The sequence below is a fragment of the Pelmatolapia mariae genome, linkage group LG15 (genome assembly GCF_036321145.2).
Source record: "Pelmatolapia mariae isolate MD_Pm_ZW linkage group LG15, Pm_UMD_F_2, whole genome shotgun sequence".
Classification (NCBI taxonomy): Eukaryota; Metazoa; Chordata; class Actinopteri; order Cichliformes; family Cichlidae; genus Pelmatolapia; species Pelmatolapia mariae.
Genome location: NC_086240.1, coordinates 11,436,017 through 11,458,529, shown reverse-complemented (window position 1 = coordinate 11,458,529; position 22,513 = coordinate 11,436,017). Strand labels below are relative to the sequence as shown.

Here is a 22,513-nt window from a genome sequence, read left to right as displayed (position 1 = left end):
GTCCAGTTCATCTGCAAAAAGACAAGTTTTTCTTGAAAGATCAGGAGTAAAGTTAGGATAATTCACTAGACTTCTTCAGAGACTTCTTCAAAATAACATGAGGAGAATAGAGCATCTATGTATGAACATGAAGAAGAAAGGTGTGAGACAAGTTTCAGTACATTTAAATCAAGAGATTTAATGTTTGAAATTGTTTCTTTAAATAAGTAGAAGCATTTCATATACGAGACCGGACAATGAAAATGAATGTTCCAGCATAAAAACCTGCAAATTGTGCACTTTGAACTTTACTTCGAACATATTTTTCATAAAGTAACAAATTATGTGTATCTATGTAAAAAAGCATGAGGTTTTTGTTATGTACAGTTTCTGCTAAACAAAAATGAAATGTTTGTTTGTTTTACTAAATAACTGATAACAGTTGGATCAGAGCATGTAACCTTGACAACAGTGAGCGAGGCAAGTTTATACTAGATTGCTATATACAACACAGGACAGGCAGGAATATGATTAAACCAAGTCAAACAGAGAGTTGATGTGGACTTAAAGGCATGGCACTGCTGTACACACAAGTTCCATACAAAGACCTGGTTTCCTGGTTACTGACTCATTTTCCCCAGGCTGTTGCCGGTTACAGTGTCTAACCAAAGCAATCTGTGAAACCTGTGTTAACATCAACATCTTGAACTAATCTGAATTATCCCTGTTCGGCCCTACTGTGGAAAAAGTGGCTCAAGAGCACTAATTAACAAGCGGGGGGAAATGTTATGCAAGCAGCTGCTGTCTGGAAAAGCCATTCTGTTTTATGATTATACAACTGTGATGAGAGTAAAGTGAGTTTGCATACTGCTTCATTCATCCGAAGGCTTCATAACGCATCTTTAGACAGGCTTATGTGGAGTTAAAGCCAGAGTTTTGTCTTGTTTTTGAAGTTATTTCCATTTGATTAATTCAAATGTCGTAAAAGAAATACTGATCAAAGTAGCAAACTTTTAGTTTCGTCAATTTAGGCAACTTGACAGATACTTTACAGGTATTAACATGCATTTAAGTGCAATGAGCATTGGAACACAACCCCGGTACGCCCCTGTAGTACCAACACTTGTAAAAAACAATAATTGTACAGGCTATTTTGTGCGTTTTCTGTGATGTGGAGTTCATTTTTATGGAGCTGAGTATCTTTAAATAAGAATTTAGTGGCGGAAACGTCACATTCCCAGGAGGAGGACTCTTGGATCTTCCACCACCGCTTTGATCTTGCGTAAAAAGGTGACGGCTTCTCTGCCGTCAATGAGTCGGTGATCGTACGTCAATGCCACGTACATCATGGGCCGGATCTCAACCTGCCAAAGCAGATAGTAGTTAATAGTCTTAAAAATATTATATATGAAAAACTGTATACTGATTCTAGGATTATAATTTAAAGAAAGAAGATCTCTGTATTTCATCAGTTATCACAAATCTAACCTTGCCATTGACGGCCACAGGTCTGTCAAAGATGCCATGCATGCCCAGGATGGCAGACTGCGGGGGGTTAATGATGGGTGTGCCAAACAAGGAGCCAAACACGCCACCGTTGCTGATGGTGAAAGTGCCTCCGTCCATATCCTCGACAGCGAGCTCGTTTTTACGAGCCTGAGGAACAGAACGCAAAGGAATTACTCATTTATTCAGGGGTGCACAACAACGTCCAGGAACAACAAATATCTGAAAGACTGCTTTTCCCAGTGAGATGAAATGGTTCAAAATGAAATAATTCTAGGACGTCTGTGCTGTCTCTCATCATTTACCTTTTCTCCCAGAGCATTAATGGCTTTCTCAATGTCAGCGAAGTTCATGGTCTCAACATTCCGGATCACAGGTACAACAAGCCCCTAAAAGTCAAACCTGGTTAATGATGCCTGATCCATGTTACCTGGAGCAAAAATCGAAGGAGTCAAGAGATCTAACAGCAGTTTACAGAGACTCAAATCTCATACCTTTGGAGTGGCCACGGCAACGCTAATATCTACATAATCTCTGTAGACGATCTCTTTGGTTGTGTCATCAATAACTGCAAAAGCATTTTGTAAAATAACAAAAAGAAGTTTGAATCAGTAAAGTTGGCTGCTTGAGCTCTGCCTGTGAGAGGGGAGATGTTTGTGTGTTCTTACCAGCATTGACGGCTGGTTGGTCGATCAGAGCGTGTGCAGCAGCCTTAACAAACGCCGACATAAAACCCAGTTTGGTGTCGTGCTTCTTTAAGAAGGCGTCCTTGTGGAGTTTTCTCAGCTCGTGAATGTTGCTGAAATTTTGAACATTGGAGAAAAAGATGGAAATCGGGAGCCTTAGGTACGGCTCAAGAAATCTGGACTGATGCTCACCTCATGTCTACCTCATTGAAGGTAGTCAGCATGGCGCAGGTGTTCTGAGCCTCCTTCAGCCTCTGAGCGATCCTCAGCCTCATGCGGTTCATCTTCACCTGGACACGGGAAACAACAGTCATCGTTATGCGTCTGTATTTTGAGGCCAAATTATTACAGACGTTGACGTAACAGAGGAATATATGAAATGTTATGTCGCCGAGTGTGTTACCCTGCTTTCTCCTCTCACTCCTGGAGCTGCAGGAGCTGCTGTGGGGGCTGGAGCTGCAACAGTGGGTTTGACAGCAGAAACTAAGTAAAAACATAAAGACATATATTAATAATTAAACAAAAATCATTGATTAATACATAGCTCTTGTAAAACAAAGGTGTGAGAGCCAACATGAATTGATTGTAACTAGTGCTGTCAATAGATTTAAAAAAAATTAACTAAATAATCGTATAATTTTCTGTAATTAATCGCGATTAATCGCATTTACTTGATCGATAGCCTGGTTGCAATTACATTTTTTCAACTTTATATTTAAGCTTGTAACTGACATTCATGCAATATAATGAAGTAAATGCAGAAAGACACAAAGACTGTATGCTTAAATTCAAAGAGAATTGGAATAGTTTTCTTCAGTCTTTTAGCACAGGTTCTCTCCTGTGAAACACAACTTTTTAAAAAACCAATATGCTAATATATATTAGTGTATACTTACCTAATATATATTAGTGCTGTCAAACAATTAAGATGTTTAATCAGATTCATCACAGGGTTACTGTGGATTCATTTTGATTAATCACGATTAAATATCACTAATTTTTATTCTATATTAATCGCATTTCATTTTGCATGAGCAAACAGACTCGAGAAAAAAGGGAAAATATACGCACTTAACATGTTTATTGAACATCTTGAACATTAATGTTAACAAAAAACTCTCTCTGTCACTCTTGGGGAGGCACTTCAAGTCCTTGAAACGAGGAACCAAAGCTCTGTAAAGCACGTGTTCTCAATTATGTTAATAGGTCTGCAGTTTGTCGCAACTTGACAATTGTGTCAGTCAATATGTCCGAGGTAGACTTACAGAGCCCCCGATGCTGCGTGAGTGGTTTGTCGCAAGCTGGGTGACGTGTTAGAAGCCCAATGTGCATTTATAATTTTCCATATTGAGTTGATTGGTTCAGCTGCCCGTCACCACCAGATCAACTGCCCATTTGCGCATGTGCGAAGGTAACTCTACTTGGACAACCTGCCCAAAATGCGTTGACAGAAACATTTCAGGGATTTTGAGTCATTCTGCACTCCAGATGCATTAAAAATTTTAATCGTGTTGACCGTGATGGCGGATTAACTTGCGTTAACGTGTTAATTTTGACAGCACTAATTGTAACCTAAAAAGATGCAGAGGTACACATGAGTACAGAGTCAGCAACTACATAAAACTACACACCAGGCTTGGGTTGGGCGGGCTGTGGTGGTGGTGCTGGAGAAGTGGCAGCTGGGGCTGCAGGTGGAGGAGAGGTTTCGGCTGCTGGAGGTGGTGCATCTGTAGCTTGGGAGGGGGCAGCTTTGGCAGCAACAGCTGAGAAGAAAGAAGTAGAGAAGGACAAATACAGTATAGGTGCAGTGATTGCCATATTATATTTTGCTTCCAATTTCCATAACATTAAAAATCCAATTTTTTTCTCATCTGTAGGACATTCACAGCAAAATTTGCAACACACATGTTTCTAAACACCAAATAGAACTAATGTTACATGTTTTGTCTTTGATTTTTCCCATGTATTGTAAACTGGGCTCAAGTTACTGAAAATAAACAGGCAAACCTCCTTTCCGGAGTTTAAAGAGAGGCGTTCCTCCTTCTACCTTCCCTCCGTCAGGCACCAGTAACTCCTCGATGACACCGGCTGCAGGAGCGGGGACTTGCACCGAGGTCTGGAAGCACAAGACAAAGAAATCTGTCATAATTTTAACAACACCCCCACCCTCCAAAAGTAGACCGTCTCACGTTTCCTCTGTCATACCTTGTCAGTCTCGATTTCACAAACCACTTCATCCTCTGACACGGAGTCACCCACAGCTGGAAATGAATCGATAAAAACAATCAATCCGAAAGCATGCATCGCATGTGTTGAACATTTACCACCAATATTCGGCTTATTCTCACGGTCAGTTATTTGTGGCATATTTATACACACCAACCTTTCTCCCACCTCACATCCCCCTCTGTAACTGATTCTGCAAATGCAGGAGTTTTGACTGTGACCACTTCATCCCCTGTGGAAAAAAAACAAGCAAATGCAAAAACATTTTGCAGTCAGTTAAATGCAGAACAAATACAAAGCATGATGCTAACATTGGTTAAAGACATAGATTTGATACATACTGTGATGAGCAGATGTCTTAAAGTATCTTATTTGGTAGATATTGGCTGATGATGGAAAATCACATCTAAATGTCAAGAAGAAGGGATTTATTTTGATTGGGAAAAAACAAAAAAATACACAGGTAAAAAAATGTATTAAGGGATTCAGTTTGTGGTATTATTTATCACCCGGCTGATCTATTTTTGACTAGGTCTAGCTCACATTAAGTGTTAAATGACGGCGTTAAAAAGCACATGCAGCACTGTCACACACACTTCAAATATTTCGATTCATTCTGTACAGCGGACGACATTTTTGTGTACATGCTGGGAATGGGAGTGCTTTCACGGAGAGACAAACTTACAGCTGAGGTTTCCTGTAAACGATCTGGCTGCAGATGGTGTGGCCTTGAGGGGAACAAACAAAAGACAAGGAAAGATAATCAGCACAAACTGCCGCCGCTTTTCCTCATGCTCTAACATAAGATATGAGTGGAGCTTTCTGAAAGCTGCAGTTAACCACTTGTGGGCTCCTCAGGCATCTTCGCCATTCAGCCAGCATTACTTATTCTGCTTCAGACGACCCGCTAATTGAGCATGGTTATTCATGAGAGACCGGATAAAAAGAGTGGCCCGAAATCCAGGCTCTAAAATCCACCTAAACGCTCCGTCCACTCAAGCATGCTTACCTGATGTTTTCTGTCGGACCAGCACATCACTGAGCTGTAAAGATATGAAAAAAAAAAGAATTAGATTAATTAGAGCAGCTGTAACTAGGAATTATTTTCATCCTCTAATAAACTGCAGACTGTTTTGTTTCACTTCGATTTAAAATTTTTTTTTTTTAAACAGAGGCTGTGTTTCGTTTTTTTGACCAGAAGATATAACTTCGCAGTTATCCACCCACTCACTAACCCATCCATCCACTTATCCAATTAAGGGTGTATAGAAAATTAAAATCTTGCTTCATTTTCAGTGAATTACTTGATCAGGTGTTGCTATTTTACAATGTGTTAATCACCTTTTACATTTTAATTTATTTAAATGAAATAACAATATTTGGTCTCTCTGTATCGATACAATATTGCCAATACAAAACATCTACTGCGCTGTAATGATTGATTCTCTTTCATTCTGATGATTCTACATTTCTGCTCTCCCTTTTCGCTTTTCCCCAGTGGAAAATAAACAGTCTGAAAATCCTTCAGACTTTTAACATTTTTCCAATGCTGACAACACAGGCTTCTGTAAGGCCACTCCGTTGCTGCCTGATATGAGTCGTCTGTGTATTTTAGAGGAGAGGTATGTCTAGTTATGACTGCTTTTACAGTAATGTTTGTCTGGCGGTGTCACTTGTGCCCCAGAGCTAAACTTGCTTACTCTGGGCTTGCCGGAGCAGGGTGGAGTTGTCAGAAATTGATGAGATAATTCAAAGTACTCGGAGGCACGCAGCCAAGTGTTAACAGCTTGATAAACCACTGGCTCATCCTGCGTTACCGCTTTCAGTGTGTCCCCAAGTGTTTTTCCAGTAAAAATAATATATGGAATTAAAAAATATATATCTTTTACGTGATTACACACCCTGCTTAACTGAATGCAAACTTTTCCAGATGTTACCTGATGGACGTGCATGTGAGAACACAAACGTCACATGTGTCTAATCGGACATTAAGTGGACGTCCTGTTTTCCGCCTCCTGCACGCCCTATCCTGGCAGCACCACACCTAAACCAAATGAAGCCGTGGGAACATGGCTCGAGTGGACTGTTTCCCATCTGAGCTAGATATGAGAAAGAGAAACTTTGAAGACTGTCATAACTGGATTCTCCACACATCTGTGCGACATCAGAGTTGTACGCATGAAAACAAATTTAAATAATTTCCCCTAGGGATCAATAAAGTATTCTGATTCTGAAATGAATATTTGTATTTGATATGGCACAGATTTTATGCAACCAGCACTAGAAGTACACCAGCTTGTTTTGTGTCTTTTCCTGCTCTTTAACCACCTCACTAATGAAATTTGAAGGTACAGTCAGTTTTTTTAGGTTATTAAATGGTAAATAAAATCTTGTATTCATAAATATACATTGACTAGTGTGTAATTACGTCTTCCAAGAAATGAATCCCTTGTCATAAATGTAGAATGAATGCTATAAAAATATATGCGATTTTAACCACAGTGGACGAGATGGACGTCACTGTTCCACCTTATAGTGTTTTATATACATGGCTAGAGGCTAGCCAGATACATAATAAACCGATTTGTACACCATAGTACAAAAACAGAATTCAGTTGACTGCAATCTACTGACATCTAGTGTTGAAATTTTCCACACTGTACCTTTAACTATAACTTAGATTGACTAATTAAAACAACAATTCATCAGAGCCCTACTTGTAAACCTGGGATGTACCGATTGTGAAATTCTGGCCCCACATGTATTTTTAAATTAATCATTTGGCAAATTTTTTTTGTTTTGCTTTGTTTATTCTGTTACTGTATTTATTACCTCATTAACTAAACTGCCCTAATGTCATCTTTAGACACAAAAATGTTGTAACACAACAAATAAACATTTGTTAATGCCAACTGCAGGGCAACTTCTTTTCCCATAGCCCGGTATCATTTAAAAAAAAGTCAATGAGAGCCTAAAAATCTGTGCATCCCTATTATAAAAATCCAGCTGATGTGTGTGCAGTATTAAAAAAATAAGCATGCAGCACAACTGTGTCATCGCAAAGCCACCAACATGACTTAAAGAGGAGTCCACACCTTTTTTTTTTTCCTTTTTTTTTTGAGGCTTCAGGGAAAATGCCAGCCTTTAATCTACACTCAATCGCTTTTATCCAAGTAACTGACAACCAACACAGCTCAACCAGGAGCTGTGTTGATAGCCAAGATAACCATTATCAGCACAGCTCTGCAGACTGAACCCACTGACAACACTCATGAGAAGAACAGTTCAACTCTGAGGAGACACTTAGTACCATCCAGCTCATATTTCAGCTCATGCATCTGCACGCACTGCTGGACTTGTGAAGGAAAAGCCATGCTATCTGTTACACACACGTCGGACACGGGCTATTTCTACACACAAACATCATCCTATTTCAGACTGTGCCTGTCACATATAGCAGTGTACAGCAACTGCTGGGCTTTCAAAACTACCAAGAAACAAAACAGTTAGCGGGACAGTGAATGGGTGGGTGTGCGGGACCTCTTCACAAACTTGTGCTGCCTCTCAGTCAGTGTGCCTGCAGGTCTGTCCCTGGTAACGAGGCCCTGCGTTTACGCGCTAACAAGCTAGCCATGTTGTAACTCCTCGAAGCGCTTTTAAAACACAGACTCGTTTGGCTATTTCTTCCCAGCCTACCTGACGAGCCGCTGACAGGGAGCGGCACAGCGTCCGGTAAACACGCGGAGATCGCGATAACATAGCGTGGCCGGGGAGTGTCTGCCTGGTCCTGACAGCGGTTGAAGCGGCGGTACGGAAGCCCGGCAGAGCTCTCAGAATGGGAGGAACCACTGCGGCTGGACTGGAGGGGTCCACCGTAGCGGGTGGTGGGAGCAGACTGGATATTACTCACACTCCGGTCATAGTTCGCCTCACCATGAACTTTAATCCTTTAAATATCGTGATTAAAATTAAATAAATTTAGCTTTTCTTATTATAACATAATGAAAATAATTTATTTAACAGGACTGTACCATGTCTGCGTACTATACTAAAGCAACTTATAATTGATAACACATCATGCAAACCACGGTGTTAGAGAAACAAGAAAACAGACACAATGAATGAATACACTCATAAAGAAGTAACAATTTATTCATTACTAGCCTTCAAAGATTCATATGTTTATTAATAATGTGGTAGGTTACGGGGACGGGATAGGCTGACATATTAGAACACACCTCCTGCTTTCTGGAGCGCTCTCTGCTGTACCACTACAAATACCCGAGTCTCCTCCTCCAGGACCCAGACCTGCACCCTTCCTCGGAGCTGTAAGACAGGTAAGTTTTATATTGCATATCGAGTAAAAAGGATGCCATGTTGATGATACTTTAATATCTGTTTGTATTTTTACTTATTTAGTTTGATTTCAATTAAATAGATACTTTTTAAATAAGGTAAGCTGCAACCTAAAAAGGGATATCATGTATATGTGAGAAAGATGTCTCCACTAGCTGTACCAAGTTCTCTTTCCTGCTACTATTACTTACATTTTATTATTCATAAGTGGTTTTTTTTACTTTTGTCTTTTTAACCCTACCAGAATGAATCAGAGTGTTTGGAGCAAAGCCATGTATTCCTCCAGCAACATCTGCCTGGATGGCTGTGCTGCAGAGCATTTCTCCTCTTTTCAGCCTGACCTCATGCCATCAAACTCAGATTCGTCAGGCGTTTCTTTGACCTTACACAGAGAAGGCGAGAACATGAAAACACTACCAGATAGTTCTTATTATAGCAATGCAGATGCTGGTTTGATGTATTCCAGTCAACTGGATCTTACTTCATCCAGAGGCAGCACCAGTGGATCTTTATCCATGGGAAGACACCCGTCTCCCGCACCCACTTCTTATGGTCACCATGACTGGAACCTGAACAGAGGCCATCAAGCAAAGCGTGCGAGAGTAGAAAATATAATCAAAGGTATGACCAGCCCTCCTCATATGTACGACACAGAAGTGAAAACAAAGGAGCGTAAAGAGACCGACTGCATGCACAATGACGAAAAGATCCAAGAAGCACCTTTCCTTCAGAAACACATGGAAAGCACGGCTCAAAGCCAGGTAACAAGAAAGCAGCTGGAGAGCCAGCATCAGCACCCCAGGCAGCTCAGAACAAAGGTTACTCACCTGGATGGAGTGAGTGAAGCTCATGATTCCATCAAAACATCTGGTGATGCGTTTACAGATTTGTACAGTGAATTTGAGAGCAGTTCGAGTCTAAAATATCAAGGATGGAAGAAGGTTAAATTGATGAACTACTTCCAATCCAAACCGGCCAGAATAAGGCTAATGGCAGATGTTCTGAAGTATGAGCTGTCCAGAGTTGTCAGCAAGAGCGTCGACTCCATTTTCAAAAGTGTGCCGCTTTTACAGACATCGCCATATGAAGTGGAAAATGTAGAGACTGATACGCCTCTTCAGCCATCGGTGAGCAGTGATGATGATAAGTTAAGACTTCCATGTTGTGGGACTCCAGAGGTGCAAACCCCAGATTTTCAAACAGAAGCTCTGTCTCTGGTTGTGCAAAAACACGAACTGGAAAGATCCAGGTTAACAACTCACCACCGTCCAAAATCTCCAAATTTCCTCATCGTTGACTCTGCCCTGCAGGAATCTCAAGCATCAGAGAAGAATCACCGTGCTCTCAAGAGCCTACAGGACAGATACTCAGAAGAACGCTGGAAGTCAGTCAAAGTGAGATCAAAGGTCAATTCCAGATCTGTGAGAAGCCCACAGACTCACGCTGTGTCGGGAGATCCGGTGCTTTTGGAAAGCATCCATCTCCCTCATGTGAAGACAGAGTCTGATAGCCTGGTGAAAAGCAACCTGTACATGCTGAATGTATCCTTTCTAATTTCTTGTGTTAACCTGTGGCTTTAAGTAGCACTTAGCAGTGACAGAACACCTCCAATATATCTGAATACTGTAGCATCTCACGCAGATGTCTTTAAAGTTTTTACTGTAATTACCATAAGTCTCATTTAAATACTTTCTATCAAGCACAAACATCAATTTAACTTGGGGTTCAGTATGTTAACAAGGACACTGAGGCATGTGGACTTGATGAGCCAGGGATTGAACCACTGGCCTTCCAATCGGTAGGTGACCCTGTTTTTAATACCTCTTTTAAACACTTTGTGACTGGTTTTGTCCTAAAAGGCGCTTAAAAATAAACTTTATTTACTTAGTAAATTATTTGCTGGACCTCCTGATTCCCAGCCACCCCTTTTAAAGAAAAGGACAATAAACCTACCCATTGTGGAATAAACATTTTCATCGTATATTGGCTATAAATGAATCAGTTTTGGAGAGAAAATATCTTGTTTTTGCGTTTCGTCCTTAACGCTGGTGAATTTTAGGAGGGTCTGACCACAAACCATCTGAAGAAAGCAAAGCTTATGTTTTTCTACACTCGCTACCCGAGTTCACTTGTGCTGAAGATGTGTTTCCACGATGTACAGGTGAGAGACGGCTTGCAAGTTGGATTCTTGCACATCGTGTTATCGTCCTTCTCACAGAATAGAAAACATGTTACATGTGGTGAATTTACAGATTTATACAATTTCTTTTATTTTGCATTTGAGCAACAGCGATGCTACTTTCCATTTTGGGAGAAAAGTCTCAACCTGAAAACATACAAAGAGTCCTCTGTAACCTCTGGATTTATTATTACATTGTTTTCAGCATCATAATCCGCAAACCAAAGACATCATCATATAATTTACAGTGTGTTAAAAAAAAAACCCCAGAAGACAGTTAAATAGTTTCATGGGTCATTTTATTTGCTTCACATATTGTAGTGTGCACTGTAAAACATACAAATCAGAAAACAACAACGTTCATTGTCACATTTGACAAGCTCACTTACCTTTCTTTCCTCCTCAGTTCACGCGCTCCATCACCTCTCAGCTCATCAAGTGGTTCAGTAACTTCAGAGAGTTTTACTACATCCAGATGGAGAAGTTTGCTCGACATGCTCTCATCGAAGGAGTGGCAGACATGAGGGGTCTGACTGTGGGGAGAGAATCAGAACTTTTCAGGGCTCTCAACAGGCACTACAACAAAGCCAGCGACTTCCAGGTGAGGAACAACTGATGACTTGTTTCACTCTAACACACTGATTGCTTCCTAAAAGCGAGTCATGAGGTGTCACTCAGGTATTTCTTAATTTATAGTCTCATTTTTGACCGTGCATCATCCTTATTTTAGAAACACTGTACTGTGTCCACTGTATCTGCAGCTCCTCTTTTTTATGTTGCCGTATAGGTTTCAGAAAAAGTAATAAAGGAATACAGCTTACCAAGATTCATTACAATATTATGACTACTAATATTCTGTAGATGTTACGTAATAAAGCTGTAGAAACATGCATTAGTAGCTGTCAATTATTATAACAGCACAGGCATCAGGGTATAGTTTATGTTTCAGTCTTTCTTTTTTAACCCCTTAAAGCCTGGTGTTTCATATTTAATACATGAGATTTTTTTATCTACTGAAAATACAAAATAAGAAGCTTTTCTAAGCATTAAATTGAAAAAAAAAATAAATAAAAATATTAAAAGCAAATACAAAACAAATTAAAACTCAAAAATATACGCAAATTAATATTTAAATTCAGTTTTAAAAAATAAATAATAGATTAATCAAATACCCCAGAGTTTTGTAAAAAAAGCCAACAAAAACATTTTATGGCAATTATTTAATCGTTCAGGCTTCCAAGGGTTGAGTCAAATGTTTATTTAACCTTTCCAAAATGTGAACTAGACCTGAAAATGTTACAAATCTTGTGAAACTGCAGCAAATACGCAATAATTAGAAACAAACAAACAAACAAAAAAACTCAAAACAAAACAAGAAGCATGTTTCAAAATAAGAAGTTTCTCTACAGTCTGATTTAACCCCCATGTGGAGAGGTCTTTTTCACCTATGTATAGTACAAATATAGTGTGTTTTCCTTTATTGAACAGTTGACTGCAGTGAAACAGGATAAGAGAGTAAGATGTTAAGCGTTATGTTTCACCCAGTTAACGTTAAGTTTGCAAAACTGAAAACAACCTATTAATTTGTAACTACTGATGAAGAGAAAGCAGAAATTGACGTATTCTGATCTTATGGTTTCTCTCAGACGGTCACGATGATTTTTTTTTTTTGTAATTCATAATGTGTCCATGTTGAGCTGTTAATGCACAGAGATCATGAAAGGTCAAATGACACAAATTATTTCATAGAGTTCATATAAAGAAAGGTTTAATATGTTATATTGATGTGAGTGTTGCACTTCGATGAAACAGCTGTGACAAGCTTTACTGAAGAAAAAAAATAATCACTGTGAACAGAGCTGATCGCTGATCAGTACAATGGACTAATACGTCCTGATGATGACTGTTTGTACAGAGAAGCTTAAATCACTGGTAATTAAATAGCAGATTGTAGTCATTTATATGTGCTCAGTATGACTTAAACCATTAAAAACAGTGATGAGTTTTAATGAAGCACATTATTTCCCACTTCTGCAAATAAAAACAACCATTCAATTATTTTTCTTTATTGTCCAACTTTTAAATCAAAACACATTTCCGTGTAGATCTTAAAGGCTGAGACAATTTCAGCATGATTTGATAGAACTCAGAATCAGCCTAATAAAATCTAAACCTCCATGTGATTACCAGAGTGTAATTGTTGAAAATGTTTAGTTATTGTTTGTTTCAATGTTACCAAACAAACATATACTAAAATACAAATACTAGAAACTTAAGAACTTTCCTCTATATTTTTTTATTCATTAGTTTTCCAGGAACTGAAATTGTTAGGTTTTTTTTTCTTCAAAAGTCTAGTTTTTTAGTTAACTAAAATATGTTTCATAACTAGCTTTAGTTTTTAATTTTGTTTTATGTAACTATAATCAACTTGGTGATGACCGTAACTTATAACTTCTCTGCAAAGACAGTACATTCAAAAGCAAGTCAAAGCTTTAACACGAGTATTCCTCTAATTTCCAAATGAGTAACAGAGAAATTAAACCTATAAATTGTGCTTTGAGTGGGAGAAGACAAAGACAGCAAGGCAAGCATAAGAGAAGCTACAAGTATGTCAAACAGATTGGTTAATAAAAGGAAAAAAAATGGTTCTTCATTAGGCATACTTGTGCTAGCTGTGCAACTGGACTGAGTAAACCTGTAAAACGAATAACTGCCATTTGAATAGGGAGTAAAGAATTTTTTTTTTTTTATGCACAATGAAATTTTGTATAATAATTTAGCACAGTCCATATATGGTTAACACTAATTACACAGCAAGTATTGCAATTCCATCTCACATATTAGTGTCAGCTGTAAGTGACATAAAGTACATCAGCTAGAAAAACAAAAACTGATGTTATACATACGTCCTAAACCTGTTCATTAAATACACCAATAGAACTTATTGAGTGTTGTTGCTAATAAATTTCTTTAAACTCTGGACATGTTGTTCAAATACTCTTGGCGTCACAAATATATTCTCTTGAGTTTGTGCAAAATAAGATTTTAATCTTTGTGCATCTGTTTTAAATGTTAAAAAATATCCATACCAAACCCCACCATTATTATAATAACTTATATTCTCGCTGTACTCATTTGAAATTTCACCAGATTCAACAATTGCATTTCAGCATGAATATCTTTAAATAACATAACATTGCTTATCAGGTCCATTTTGGAAAATTTGTGTATGCACTTTTATTTTGTTACATGACAGTAGTTTAAAACACTTAAAGGTTCACATTGCAAAATAAGAAAAGCTGATTACAGCACAGGTAGTCATTGGTTCAGTTTCCCAAACATGGATTAATCCTGATCCCAGACCATAAACCTTAGTTTGGGACAAGGCTGAATCAGTGTCAGGGAAACTTGCTAAAATAATATTTGTTCTTGATCATTTCACTTCCTTTAATTTTTTTCTCAGTCTCTGTGCTAAGACCTGATTTGTTACTTACCTGAATTTGCTGGGTTAGAGTCACATCTAAAATATAGTGCCATATACAATTCACACTATCTGTCGATGACAGACTGAACAGAATGGCAGCAAAGGACTGATATTCCCTCTCTCCCCCATTAAAGAAATTCTTGTTTGGATTCACAGGTGCCTGACAGATTCCTGGAAGTTGCTGAGATTACACTGAGAGAGTTTTACGTTGCCATTTCAATGGGCAAAGATCGTGATCCATCCTGGAAGAAGGCAATCTACAAGGTGATCTGTAAACTGGACACTGATGTACCAGCTGAATTCAAAAGTCATCACTCTGTATAAGAACCAGGAGACATCATGATCATGTGCCACAGTGACCGGTCACAATGTGGACTTACTCATTTCTTCATGGGAAAAAAAAATACTTTGTTTTTAATTTAATAATAATAATTAAAAAAGATTGGCAATATGAAAAGTAATGTAGATTCTGCCATACTGATGGCAGTGTGGTGTATATATATCTACTGTCAATCGTTTTTGTTTCATCATTGGCTGGACAGATGCATGTATTTTGCTATATTATATAGCAACAATACATATTTTACATGATTAAAAATATTTTATTGTTGACACGACGAGTCACAGATCACACTTTGTTTTCTGTAAAAAGCACAAAATAAATTCCAAACCAGGAATTTACAAAATCTTTAATATTGATGGAACAGAACTTATTACTGTACATACAAACAAAATGACAAAAATATATAGAACACAAACTATTTCAATTCTACAATTACAATGTCAGTGAACCAGTTAAAAAAGTATTAACATAAAGGAATAGTTTCTTGCTTTGTTCCATACTTACCGCCTGGATCCATCCACTCATTTACCACATGGCACACTTCAACCAATGGTCCAAAGCCAATTTAATCCTTCATCAGAAGTGATTTATCTGTTTGTAACCGTCGATCCTTGTTGTGTCCTTCAGTTACTCCAGTAACAATGTCGGTAATCCAGATTAAATTTATTGTAAAAAGAAAAAAAAAAATCCTGATGTGCTTGATTTCAACAACAAACAGGGGCCAAAAAACCAAAATAGTTTGGGAAACTATACATTTCACACTAAGAAGCCATTTTACTAGGTACAACTTTTCAACTGCTTATTAATGCAAATATCTAATCAGCTAATTGCCATGTAGAAATGGTCAAACCTGCTGAAGTCAAAAATGTGAGTGGGAAAAAGTTGATTTAAGGGACTTTAAATGTGACATGTTTGTTGATGCCAATTGGGCTGGTCTGAGTACTACAGAAACTGCTGATCTACTGGGGTTTTTACACATAACCATCACTAGGGTTTATGAAGTAACCCCAAATAACCATGTGTCAAAACCAAGGAATGCAGAAAAACATCTCTGAGCACACAACACATTGAACCTTGAAGCAGAATGGCTACAGCAGCAGAAGACCACATCAGGTTGCACTTCTTAAAGTCAATAAAAGGAAACTGATGCTACATAGGCTCACCTAAATTGGAAAGGAGAAGACTGGAAAAACCTTGCCTGGTCCAATGAGCCTTGATTTCTGGTGCGACATTGGGAGAGTCAGAAGTTGGAGCTTGACAACTTGTTTTCCATGACAACAGAGTACCGTCTAAGGTGCGTACGATCATTATACGAATGTGGTTGAACGCCATTTGTATGCAACACGAAACGCCACAACAAAGGTGGACATCAAGACAATGGTATACCTGCAGTCAGTCTGTGGCTTTTCGTTAGACTCTGAGTGTTGTTTGTGTAGCCATTTCCATCGTTGCTGGATTTCAAAAATGGTGGGTTTGATTTTCGTGAAGGAGTTGCTCTCATGACTTATCAAGTGACGTCCCTGTCTAGCCAATCAGTGGCATGCAGTGTGTTGATGTCACATTTTCAGATCGCTTGGAACCCCGGTTGAGTAGGTACTAAAAAAGTACCTAATACCAGGTACTATGACCTAATGGCAAACCCTAAAAAAAAATGTCGAGTTGATCTGAGTAGGTACTTATGGAAAAGGGCTATTAGAACTAAATGAGCACTGTTCATATGCCAGACATACCTGAGTACTGTTACTGACCTTGTCCTTCCCTTCATGACCAAAGTGTACCCATTGTGTGGTGGTGGCTAATGCACCATGTAAGCAGCTCAAAGCATCTCACACTGGTTATGGAACATGACACGTTTACTATACTAAAATGACCTCCACATTCACCAGATCTCAATCAAATAGAGCACCTTCAGAATGTGGTAGAATGGGAGATTCCACTATGGATGTGCAGCTGAAAAAATGTGCACTAACTGAAGGCAAAATGAAGCCCAACCCAGTACTAGTATCAGGGATGATGTGGCCAGTGAGGGTATAGTAATCAAAATGTGGTACAGGCAACATCTTATTTTGACTTTGAGTGCAAAAAAAAATAATATTAGAATTGTTTGTTTTGTTTTTCTAATAATTAAAAAAATAACCAAAACAAAAAAACAGTAACAGAAATTTTTTTAAAAATGGGTGGTTTAATCACCTAAACGGCCAGTGCTCCCAGTATTTTTGTGCATGTAGTCTCATTGACTATTTCATTTAAACCTATGACATCTAAGAACCCCAAAGCCAGAGTGGACTGATTTTTCCCTTACAAAATGTTCTTCCATATTTTGACAATTTGGGTTTGTTTTGTTTTTTTGTTTCAGGGTAAGGGATGCACTGTAAACCATTTCAACAGATGCTGCCCACAGTCCAATTTCAAACTGGTCATCAGCTGTTTCTAAAGATGTTGTAAAGGGGCTGGGTAAAGCAATCCAAAGTGTTAAAGCTTTTGTGTGAGAAAATGCCATGTGAAAATCAAAGTAGGTCAACTGATCTACATGGTAATTTCTAACAAAATACAATTTTATACAAAATATGTAGATCATAAAACCCACCTGATAAATTCAGTAAGACTCAGAAAGTTTAGATTGTGTTTTTTATTGTCTCTTTTAAAACTATGGATGGACCAAGAAACAGTGCTACAGGTATACAGTACATGAATTAGGAAGAGTATAAAACAGCAAAAAAAAGCAAACATAAGAATAATGATAGGATGCAAGACTAGACGTATCAGAGAATTATAAACTACATATTGATTTGATTTATATCCAGAGAAATAAAAGCCTCTAATAATGAATGTAATAAGAAACAGATAACAGCTGGTGAAATCACCCTGATGAAAATTTCATCGCCAGTAAGCTTCAGCAGTTTTCACATTCTGGGCACCTGCAGAAAGAAAAGCATGATATTGGTAATTTCAAGGTTAAATTTTACTCAAGTTTATTTGTTTTATGTGACAATAAGGACTGCATTAAAACAATGAAATCTCATGTATTTTAAGGCATTCTGTTAACTACTGTTAAATACAGAAGATAATACTGTTACCTGCATTCTCATATAAGTCATTCATAATCTGTATGCTCCCAATCAAACTCAATAAGATTACTTTGGAAATGGTAAGACGAATCTTTTTCGGGAAAATGGCTGGCTGATTGACCAAATGTTTCTCTCAGTATATTTTCCAATATTACTGATACAAAAGAAGTTCCCTCAAACTTCTCATTTGAGTCATTAAACATTCTGATTAAAATATTTTAAATTGTAGAATATTATGACTCAATAGCCACAAACATCATCTACAATTTTTCTAACAACCTGAACAATATGAATAGGAAAAATACGAACCTTTCACTGAAACCAAAAAAAGTGTAAGATTATCTTCTTAGAAATACTTGGTACGGTTGAGAGCTCTTTGTGCCAGCTGGCCACTCTCGTCTGTTATTTTCTCCCAGTCCGTTTGACCCACCACGAAACCGATAGCACGCTTTCGATCTGCATCCTTTTGCTCTTCAAGATCAGCCCATCGAACCTTTGGAAAAAAACAAACAAACAAAAAAAACAGGGAGAAACCCAGGGTATCGTGTTATGAACAAGAAATGGGTAAATGATTTCAGATAATTCAGTAACATCTTTGAACATTCAGTATCATAGAAACTACTAGGGACACACCAACTGTGAAATAAATGCTAAAAATAATTCAGTTTTCTATTATATTTCTTTTTTAATTATTAGTGAACTGACGTTCACTGTTTAAATGTATGTTTAAACATGTAGCCAGCTCACACCTGACATATACATATCAGCCTCTGATATTGATAAAGGTCATATTTGCTGATTTGCTAGCTGTTGTATCAGTGCATTCTTAGAAATGGTAAGGAAAAAAGACAACCCTGAACTTTTGGTTTTTCCTCACTAACAAACAAATGCACTCATAGATGGTCAGGTCAAGTTTTACCCTCTTCTTTCCAGGTTCGGACATGCGTGTAGCATAGTCATCTGGCAGCTGTAGGTAGTCTTCGAGGCCTGCCATATGTTCACCTTCACGCTTCCTCTTCCCGCCACTCCCCAGACCGTCCAACTTGTCTGTTTAAATTGAAGATTACCGTTCAGTTTACCTCTACTCTCCCATTAAAACAACATAAAACCTCAACAAGGTATCACTCATTTATCAAAAAATAAAATAAAATTATGAGACAACTAGTAATATCTGTTTTATCATTGCTCCATAAAACGATGATCCAGGACCTGATCTTTTTTATTTAAAGAATTAGTCTATAATGTGTCTTTTTAACTTAAAGAGAAATGAGGTCTTTATTTAAAATTTAACCTTTTTTTTTTTTTTTTTAAATTTACAATCACAACGGAAACAACTTAAGGCGCTTTCCTGGTGTTCTTACAGAAACAGCAGCCCATGTCTCATTCAGTAACTGTTTCCTGTTGACATGCTAACAACATAAATAGCGGTTTGTACTAGATCTGATCAGCCTGGAGGTACTGTGCTGTTATTGATTATAACACCATAAGCCTCATCTAACAAAACGCCTGCTCAACTAAATGAAGAACAGCTGTACAAGTCCTATCAAATAATTTTTCTCTCTCTATAAGCATAACTCATAAACTGGTTTATGGTTTACAGTGTACTCTAATGTACTAACAAGCGCAAAAGATCCCCAGTTCAATGCTGGGAGGAGACACAAATCCCTTTGGGGGATTAAACAAATTAAACATTAGGTAGCTACTCACTGTGGTGACCCCTCATCAATAAAGGAGCAGCCAAAAGAAGCTTTGACTCCAACTTTTTCTGAATAAATCCCTTCAGAGCACCAAAATTGTACGCTCCTAAAGAATTTATATGTAGATATAAAGCTAAAACACCCGTTAAAACCCTCCCCAAAGATTTTTAAATATTTTTTTATTTGCAATATCCCCTATATGCAGTTTTAATAATTATGGGGTTTGGCTGTTGGTTGGTCTTTAGTGGGATATAGAAACCAGTTGAAACTATTATTGCTTTTCATCAGCAACAAAGCATTAGACCAGTAACTTGGCCAAGTCCACCAGTGACTCAATCAAAATGCAAAAGAATCGCATCAATCAAACAAAGTTCACAATAGAAACAGAAAAAAGAACACAAAACATACACACGACTTGACAGATCTCGCTACATGACACTTAAAACACATTTTAATGATGCAGAAGGCTCTATATGACAAAGGCAAATGACTGGATCATCATTAAAAAATAAATACCTACCAAGTTTTGCCTCTGATGTGTCCATCTCCCATTTGCTTTTTGGAATGTAGCCCTATATTACATAAAGAAACACTGCAATGGTTAAACGTTTGGGTGATACAGGGGGAAAAGGGAAGGGTGGAGAAAGTGGGGAAAGGGGTTGGCTGAAAAGACAGGAAACTGGTTTATCAGAGGTTATAAGACACAAAAACAAGCACAACTGTAGGGTGAAACTTGGTACAATACTTGGTAAAGACATACAGTAACTACTAACAATGGCATGCACAGAGTTTAATTTGTGTTATTGCAAGGTGAGACGTGTTCACACTGAGTCTTTTGTTTTCTGTTACCGGCTTAAAAATGGACAACTGTGCTCTGCTTTGGAGAACACAAACTTCATTTAACAACAGTCAGAGCGCTACTGAATCTAGAGAGAGAGACGTTTGCTAATGATCATGTGATTGGAACACATTTCACATGTAATTTTTTTCAAATCAATTCAATTCCACACACACTGATAAACCTATAACTAAATTTACAAAGAACAAAGGTTCTTGATTCTTAGATTGCAGTAGTACTACTTGTGAAAAGGCTTTAGTGTGTAGAGATCTGTCGTTACCAAACATGAAATCATCATGAATGAGGTTCCCTGCTGTAACATCACTGTGTAGTTAGCTGGCCTTTAAAACAAAATAAACAAATTAAAAAAAAAATCATTAAAATAAAAAGGATATTTGGTTAGCAACAGCAAATTGCTCGAACTCCACTATTTAATTATTAATTTCAGGATTGTTTGTTAATCTCTGAAGGAGTCATTTCTGTTAGACTGAACAATAGCGCTTATAATGTTAGTATATCACCTAAAAGAGACTGAGAGAGCATCTTTTTACTGCTTAAATTTATAGATGACAAGCGGTAAATTATTTGATATAAGGCATCAGGAACTTGTTCAGATCATCTTCTCTAGCATGAGATTGTGAACTATGTTTGCCATTTCATTAAAAAATTTAATGTCTGAATTTTGAGGGTCCTGAGATCATGAGGCGCATATTTAATGCATGTTTTGTCATTTTAACTGATTGCATTGCTTTGATTACTATATCAACCGTTTTGAAGGTCCTTTACTTTTAAGCAATTTATTATCCTTTATTTATCCAGGTGAAAGTCTCATTGATATTTCAATTCCATTTCCAAGAGAGAACTGGCCATCATGGCAGCAAAAGTTACAACAAATACAACAATAAAAACATGCATTTTTAACCTTGACCAACCATACGTATTATAAAAAGATAAAGCATCAGAATTAGTTCACATGTTGTGAATACTGCATTTAATGATTGTATAAGGTGTTTTTTTAAGTAGTTTTTCTATTTTCAAAAACATAAAATGTCAAATCCATTATATAAGTGTGGAAATCAGCCTGCAAATGAGTATGATAAAATCTGACTTATGTTTAATTCCACATGGCATATGCATGACAACATTGGCATGTAGGAATTTAACATGTGTTATTTATTGAAGACACTTGGTTGCTGGCTTGTTTGGATTTCTTTATCAGAATTCACCTCTGCAAAACTTCAACAACATCAACAAATGTGTTAAAACTTATGTGTGTAACTATTTAACTGCAAAGTTACAGGGACCAAAATAACACCAGCACTCTGGTGCAGTTTTTTTTCTCCCACAGAAAATACTGCTTGAAAACATCAGGCTTTTCTTTTATGACTTTTCTACGTCAACAGGGAAACATTTGCATAACGCCTTCCTTGAAGCTTTCATTTAAAAAAAATTTTTTTTTGCATGCCTTTAGACAAAGAATAAGCAGCAGATACTGAAATTGTAATTTCTTAAAGGAACGTTTGTTCACTCTGAAATGCTCATTGTTGGCTTCCAAACTGAAGATTTAAGGAACCAAAGACCCAGTAGATTATTTTACTTTTGATGGAAATGTTTCTACGAAAATGTTAATGCATCATGTTAGTAACAGGGTAGCTGATATGGAATGCATTACTATCAGCTTTAACTGTATGGCCACAGGCCAGAACTAAGATCTGAACTGGATTTATTTATTAATGCTGCTCATTACACATGTTAACCGTCATCTTCAAGTGGTCACAGCCCAGGTACATTTGGGAGATATGCAAAAATGTGCCAACAAAACAAAAAACAGAAATGATCTAGTTTATTAGAGGGATGAGCAATTAATTCTCCAAAGGGGCCACATGTGAAACTGGGACTGATGTGGAGGGCCACACCAACACACTGAACTCAATTCTGCTCATATCAATTTCATCTCTTTGTAATGTTATTGGTGACGCCTTCCGCAACAGTTCCATGGGCTCCGTAGAATACTTTTAATGACTTTACCCATTTGTATCCCGCATTTTGGAAGAGTTAAACGCTGAGGTCAGTACTAATATGACCAATGAGTGCATCCCTCCTAACACCAAACAATGTTCAAAAAATAGAAATGTAGTTGAAACCTGTTCT

General features: G+C 37.6%; 3 protein-coding genes across 7 annotated transcripts in view; 1 reads left to right on the top strand and 2 right to left on the bottom strand.

Moving 5' to 3' along the window:
* Positions 1-215: 215 nt before the first annotated feature.
* On the bottom strand, positions 216-8,214 carry LOC134643035 (dihydrolipoyllysine-residue succinyltransferase component of 2-oxoglutarate dehydrogenase complex, mitochondrial-like). Its single transcript, XM_063495228.1, has 15 exons — positions 8,094-8,214; positions 5,407-5,440; positions 5,083-5,125; positions 4,739-4,803; positions 4,555-4,629; positions 4,377-4,432; positions 4,179-4,287; positions 3,803-3,934; positions 2,575-2,654; positions 2,364-2,461; positions 2,154-2,284; positions 1,980-2,053; positions 1,791-1,874; positions 1,468-1,635; positions 216-1,343 (listed from the first exon to the last, which is right to left on the bottom strand). The coding sequence occupies exons 1-15, from the start codon at positions 8,154-8,156 to the stop codon at positions 1,209-1,211; spliced, it is 1,347 nt and encodes a 448-aa protein (XP_063351298.1). The 5' UTR covers positions 8,157-8,214; the 3' UTR covers positions 216-1,208.
* A 382-nt stretch (positions 8,215-8,596) lies between these two features.
* Positions 8,597-15,005, top strand: LOC134643846 (prospero homeobox protein 2-like). Its single transcript, XM_063496458.1, has 5 exons — positions 8,597-8,734; positions 8,998-10,294; positions 10,813-10,914; positions 11,339-11,533; positions 14,573-15,005. Exons 2-5 carry the CDS (start codon positions 8,999-9,001, stop codon positions 14,738-14,740), a joined length of 1,761 nt encoding a protein of 586 aa, XP_063352528.1. The 5' UTR covers positions 8,597-8,734; position 8,998; the 3' UTR covers positions 14,741-15,005.
* Positions 11,215-22,513, bottom strand: part of ylpm1 (YLP motif containing 1) — a 32,045-nt gene continuing 20,746 nt past the window's right edge. For 4 of the 5 annotated variants that reach the window (XM_063496452.1, XM_063496455.1, XM_063496456.1 and 1 more), the window contains 4 exons: positions 20,045-20,096; positions 18,747-18,874; positions 18,137-18,320; positions 15,091-17,677 (listed from right to left, as the gene is read on the bottom strand). In XM_063496452.1, the coding sequence (XP_063352522.1) occupies positions 18,174-18,320; positions 18,747-18,874; positions 20,045-20,096 (327 nt within the window). In that variant the 3' untranslated portion in view covers positions 15,091-17,677; positions 18,137-18,173. Of the gene's footprint in view, positions 11,466-15,090; positions 17,678-18,136; positions 18,321-18,746; positions 18,875-20,044; positions 20,097-22,513 lie in introns of those variants that run through there. The other variant, XM_063496457.1, reaches the window with a different exon arrangement.